General features: G+C 46.8%; 1 protein-coding gene across 2 annotated transcripts in view; it reads right to left on the minus strand.

Annotated features, from left to right (window-relative positions):
- Nucleotides 1–208: 208 nt before the first annotated feature.
- Nucleotides 209–6,240, minus strand: part of PTPA (protein phosphatase 2 phosphatase activator) — a 99,014-nt gene continuing 92,982 nt past the window's right edge. For both annotated transcript variants that reach the window (XM_018570846.1, XM_018570845.1), the window contains exon 10: nt 209–881. In XM_018570846.1, the coding sequence (XP_018426348.1) occupies nt 807–881 (75 nt within the window). In that variant the 3' untranslated portion in view covers nt 209–806. The remainder of the gene's footprint in view (nt 882–6,240) is intronic.

The raw sequence follows: 6,240 nt of genomic DNA on the forward strand, positions 1-6,240 counted from the left end.
GGGGCTTTGTTATCAAGGGCTGCCCTTACAGCTCTGATTTGCCAGTCTCCAATCTCCTGCAGGTAGCTGCATAATCCATTGGTTCCAGAATGTCCTGTGATATACAATCAGGAAATATCTTTTCTACATTTTGCATCCCTCCAATTTTTACAGGCCGACAGTACTGCTGAAATAAAAAGGAAATTCAAACAAACAAATCCAAAACACATTTTAGGGATTTGAGATTTTATTGGTGTAATCTCTATAAGCTGCACAATAAAGCAAAGTTCCATCACCCATTTGTTCTTCACTGAAACACAGACATCAAGGAAGCCATTTTGTCTGGACAAAGCCACCCGCTCGCAGCTTTTTTCCATAGTTGAATATGGACACAGAAAGGAGCGGGGGAAAAAGGACTACTTACATTGTGCGGAATCTTAAGTTATGATACAGAGAATAACCCCACAACCCACCCCCAACTTCTGGGTTCATCTTTTGTCACAAGAGACTTGCGGTCTGAATTTTGTGTGCCATGGCATAACCTACAAGGTAAACAGACCTACTGTGAACACAAAGACACGCCATAGCCCCCCTATACCATCCTAGCGCCGGGCTCTGCACCCTTGATGAGTTCACAGACGTTACAGTGCTGATATCAAGATGGTCTCTTGTTGTCTTGCTCTCGTCTTTCCTAAAATAAGGCCAGCGCTGCTACCCTCCGTCCACGTGGGGAAGATAAGCAGCTGCAGAGCCGGGAAGCAGAGAAGGCCAGGGGGGAGGCTTGGATCTAGAGGCAGAGGGATCTTCTCTTCTATCTCCCCGCATCCTTAGGACTTGACAGGTGTAATGGGGAGCAGGCTGCCAAATTTAAAGTGCTGAATCACAGGAAACTTCTCCAGACACTGCAAGAGAGAGACAGGCAGAGATAAGGCACAAATCTTATTAGCGGGGACGCTGACGACGCCACAGTGGAGGCAGACACGTGGCCAGCATTTTATACAGCTGCTTGTAACAGCACAAGAGACAGGCCAAACACAAGGTAGATTTATCAACCCTTTCTTTTGGATGCTGTGCTGTCCAGCTTTCAAGGCTATGTAATAAAAGAAAACACGAAATGTATTCTTAAATAAAACTAATAAAAGTACCCAAATATGCCTTCAATTAGCTTAATAATGCCTTGCACAGCAGAACTGTGAGAGGGAGGGTCAGCACATCAGTGCTTCTCACAGTGCTGTCATTCTAACATAGGCAACTTGCTTACAGAGATGACAGATTATCAATGTGCTGCTCCACCCACACAGACCCATCAGCAAGCGCAAGGGGGTCTGCCCGACCAAGCTGTATTGTGTAACTCTAGAGGAAAAGGAGAGGCCACTGCCCTGGCTATGCTGGTGGGCCAGGTTGCCTGGATCACAAGACTACTTGTATGTAATGGAACTGAGAACAAGTGTGAATACTGCAGCTTTCATAACTGACCCTGTGTTGTATACTGTCCATAGCACTAAAGCGTCTCAAACACTTGACCCCTCCCCCCTGACCGAGTCTATGACACATAACCTAACCCCCTCAATAATGCTTTAACATTCAAATCCTAACAGTAAGCCTGGTGTTGAAGCTGAGCTCCAGCCTTACTTTGCCTTGCATAGTTGTATAGCCTTGGTTCTCAACTGGTGGGTCGTGACCCAAAAGTGGGTTGCAACCGTGTTCAGTGGGTCCCCGCATGCCTTCCTCTTTTCTAAGTGAGAGGCTCCTCAGCGTTCCCCCCAGTGCTGCACTGTTAGTTCTTGCGCCAAGGAGCGATTCAAAATAGGCTGCCGGGCTCCGAGTGTTAGCTTGAGGTGGGCTGGGGCTATGGCCACGAGGGAGCTCCATCCATACGTGCATTGCTTACAGCTCCCTCACGTGTCCTGTAGAGGTGCCTGGACCGGAGTGACATCACATTCTGGCTCCCGGCACCTCTACAGAGCATGCAGGTATCTGTGCAAGCAATGCACGTATGGATGGCGCTCCGTCACAGCACAGCAGCCCACACTGGACACCAGGCTGAGGATCCACTCCAGTTCTTGTAAGATGGGGAGACTGGGGGGACATAAAAATAAAAACATCTTTGGAGTGCGTCTTGTGTGAGATTGTGTCTGTGTATGTATGTCAGTGTTTTTGAGGGCCCGTTCACACTAATACAGTGCGTTAAACTGTACCACGCAAATCCCACCTACCATGCATTCTGGTGTGTGAGGTGTTTTGCGTTGCCCACGAAACGCGGGGTGCCCTAATGCCATGCAGTGCGACTTGGGTCACGACTTAATAGCCAAGGACAAATGTGGGTCCTGAGGTTACACAGGTTGAGAACCGCTGGTTGTATAGGCTCCTGTCCTGAAATTGCTTACTCTGATTTCACTGCACACAGTTAGCTCCTGCAGCTTCTGATTCACAGTGTGCATCAGAAGCTGCAGCTAGTCAGATAGAGCCCGTCTCATTTCCCGGCTGAAGGACATTCCCCATCATATAGCTCTTTTCTCCCCTGCCTCAATGACCCTGGACCTCCCCTTTCCATAACTGGATTTCAGTTCTTTCACATTCACGAAGGCTCAGCATAACATGTAAATGTGCTGCATAGGAAACTGCACTCTTCCAGACTAACACCTACCCATCAAGGCATTTTGATATTTGCATAACTCCTCCCAGGAGCCAGCCCACTACTTACATCAGGGCTAAGGGCTTTTAAGGCAGGGTGCTGTGATATTTAGGAAGCTATGTACTGCATCCTGCTGACTCCTTCAACCCCCTCCCCCCCCCCAATAAAAACAGTAATTGACACTGTTGACCGCACAGATGACAGTGTTGGCAGGGCCACCCCTGGCTCAGAGTAAGGCCAGTCAGAAGGACATATAAACAGCATATGGCCAGGTTTAGGGTTTTTTGCCTTCCTCTGGATTAGCTGAGAGTTTAGGGTTCTGTATATGAAGGTTTTCGCTTTATTTATTTATTTTTCTATTGGTTGAACTCAATGGACGTTGATGGTATTTGTGGCAGGTTGCATTAATTGGTTGTTGAATGGGGATGACGTTATCCAAAAAGTGTCATAAAAAAATGTCCTGTGTATGGCCAGCTTTATAAATCACGGTCCAATTTACTCCATAGGGGACAACACAAAATTAGAAAACAGGTCAGTGGTTGCCTTCTTACATTCAGTTGTTTTTGCAAATGACAGATGGCTAAATGTTATTGAAATTGCCTGAAAGTTGCAGTGTGTGGCCAGCCAAACTCATGATCTGTGATGATGTTGGGCTTGGTGCGATCCCAGTTCACCTGACCGCCATCTCCTCCTCCTGCATCCCCACCCCGCAGCTACGTCACAAAGGTGCAGGGAATGCCCCCGCCGCAACCGATTGGGTCAGAAGGAGGGGGTAGTGGTTAGAGTTTTAAGTGGGCTTGGGCGAACTAGGTTCCTAATAAGCTTCATCACTACTCATGATCCTACAAAGGCAGCTAACCAATAAAAAAAAAATAGGCTTTGAATTAATTCATAAATATCAGCTGCTAGACTCATTCACCTGACCAACCGCTCAGTGTCTGCATCCTCCCTCTGCCAATCCCTGCACTGGCTTCCACTCGCCCAGAGGATACAATTCAAAATATTAGCAGTCGCTTATAAAGCCATCCACAACTCCGTCCCCGGCTATATCTCAAACCTTGTCTCAAAATATCACCCTAAAGCTGCCCACACACCTTACAATTTATCTGCAGATTTTCTGTGGTCAGATGGAAAAAGTGCAACAGATTGGCCCAGGTGGAGATTACTCCATCCACGCAGTTAAGTGTAGATGGAGGAATCTGTTGCACCTTTTCCATCTGACCATAGAAAATCTGCAGATAAATTGTAAGGTGTGTGGGCAGCTTAACCGTCCACTCCACTCTTCCCAATACCTCCTGCTTTCCAGCTCCCTTGTCAACTCCTCCCATGCTCGCCTCCAGGACTTCTCTAGAGTCTCTCCCATCCTCTGGAACTCTTTACCCCAACCTGTCTGTCTATCTCCCACCTTGACTGCCTTTAGGCGATCCCTAAAGACTCATCTCTTCAGGGAAGCCTATCCCACCGCAACCTAACCACTGAACTATCACTTTCTCAAACAATTCATCCCCACACAGCTACCTCCTCATGTATCACTTCCCCCTCCTCTTTTAGGCCCCATTCACACTGAGCGATTTATCGCGCGATTTTAGCAGCGATATCGCTCATATTTCCACGCGATATCGCTCTATGTAGCTTCCCCAATCCATTCCAATGGAGCTGTTCACATCTTGCCGCTCAATATCGCTTGTAGCTCGTCGCAGTAGCTTGTTGCTCCTACATGACCCTTTTTTCTGCGGATTTCGAGCGATTTTGCTCCTGATTGCATACAGCCCAATACGAAAAAGTTGCGTGACGTAGCGTGACAAGTCGCGCAATATCGCACATATAAAATCGCACGGAAAATCGCGCAATTTTCATGTCGCTCAGTTTGAATGGGGCCTTAGATTTTAAGCCCCCAGGGGCAGGGCCCCCCTTACCATCTTGTCTTGAATTGTATTGTGATTGTAATGTCTTCCTTATATTGTAAAGCACTGCGCAAACTGTTGGCGCTATATAAATACTATGTAATAATAATAATAATAAATATCAAACATCCTAGTTTCCTATAGTGGCTGCTTTTGAATACATTGTTGTGAATGTTACGCGTGGCTCCGAAACAAAGAAAATGTTTTTGTTTTCAGTTTGTTGTTTCTTTAAGAGCGTTTTATAGCAAGCAGCTTGTTATCTATGCAGAGAAGTCTTTTCTCACATTTCCTCCTCACAGTTCCTAGTACAGTTGGATGACTGGAGGTGAGCAGAAGTGCGGTTGCAGCTCTCCTGTCAATGACAGAGCAGGATGAGGCGGGCAGGGTGAGGACTGTGTGTGTAAGCTCTCTTGTCTCTGCAGGAAGTTTACCACTAAGGAAGTTTCCACATGTGTGTGTGTGGGAAGAGGCAGGGAGAACGCAGCTGCGCTCCCAAACAAACAGGGCAATAAACCCTGTTAACACTTCTGGTGCCAGAGAATCGCTTCTGGGGCCCCTTGTGCTGCACTGCAGGGGTGAATATTCATTGCTAGAAGGCTTTACACTCACAGATCTGCTTTTCTGCTCGCTTTAAGTCACCTAAAGAGTTTTTAGACTTTAGAGGATGGACATGCAGGCACAAAATGACCACCCTCGGAGAAGCAAATCTTCTGAACGTTGTGTAGCGCTCCATGAACTCGCAAGCTTGGCTGAGCCGACCTGTCAAGTTAATGTCAAAGCAGTAGGGAGGACGGAAGGGGAAAGTGGATGCAGACGCGAATGATCCTGGCCGTAAAGGGTTGGATCTGGCGACTGCCATCTCACATCTGTGGGCTGCTTAGACGCTGGATGTACGAAACTGTACGCAAATGGACATCCAGCTTCTATGCTGCATCTTTCAGCATCTACACTCTCCCCTCAGCAGACAAGTAGAATGGAGACTGCAGTATGAACGGTCACAGACAACTCAGCCCATGTTTGCTTTAACAATGCAGCATAAAGCGAAGCAAGCACTTTTCTCGGTGCTCGTCTGTATTTAGCCATTCGCTCCGATACAAACCTAGTCCACCGAGCCTCAGGAAGTGCTCGCAGCATTTCAGGAATGCAAACCAATCACTCCCTTTTTGGTGCGGTGTGTACAAAGCCTTAGGGGGCCATACACATTGCTCCCAACCGTCCCTCTTTTGTAACTAAATCCCTCTGTCCCTTCTCAGTTGTCCCTCTTTTTGGCCTGATGTACAGACCTTCTGTTTAAAAAAAATATTACAAATTAAACTGCCAGAAGTGTTATGATGCACTAAACCATTTATCCAAACTCTAAAAGATTGCATCTTTAAAAAACACAGTATGAGGGCTCATGCACATGGCGCATTTAGCTGCATACAATGTAAATTCGGGGGGTTTTCTGCATCCGGGATACATAGCTGGTGCGTACAGACACCCGTAGACAGGAATGGATGAGTGTGGCTGTATGCGGGTACCTGCGCACCATGAAAAGTGGGGGAGAGGGGGCAATCATTCAACCTGTCTACCATGACTTTGGAGAATACCAATGGGAAGGTATTGGTAGTTGTTAATAATGGGATATTTGACAGGAAATGAGTATCTCCCTTACTAGGCCACCTTCTTTCTAATGACATATCCAATAGTAATATGTTCCTGTATATATATTTATTTGGAAAT

This window comes from Nanorana parkeri, unplaced genomic scaffold (genome assembly GCF_000935625.1).
Source record: "Nanorana parkeri isolate BGI_ZX_2015 unplaced genomic scaffold, ASM93562v1 scaffold1607, whole genome shotgun sequence".
Lineage (NCBI taxonomy): Eukaryota > Metazoa > Chordata > Amphibia > Anura > Dicroglossidae > Nanorana > Nanorana parkeri.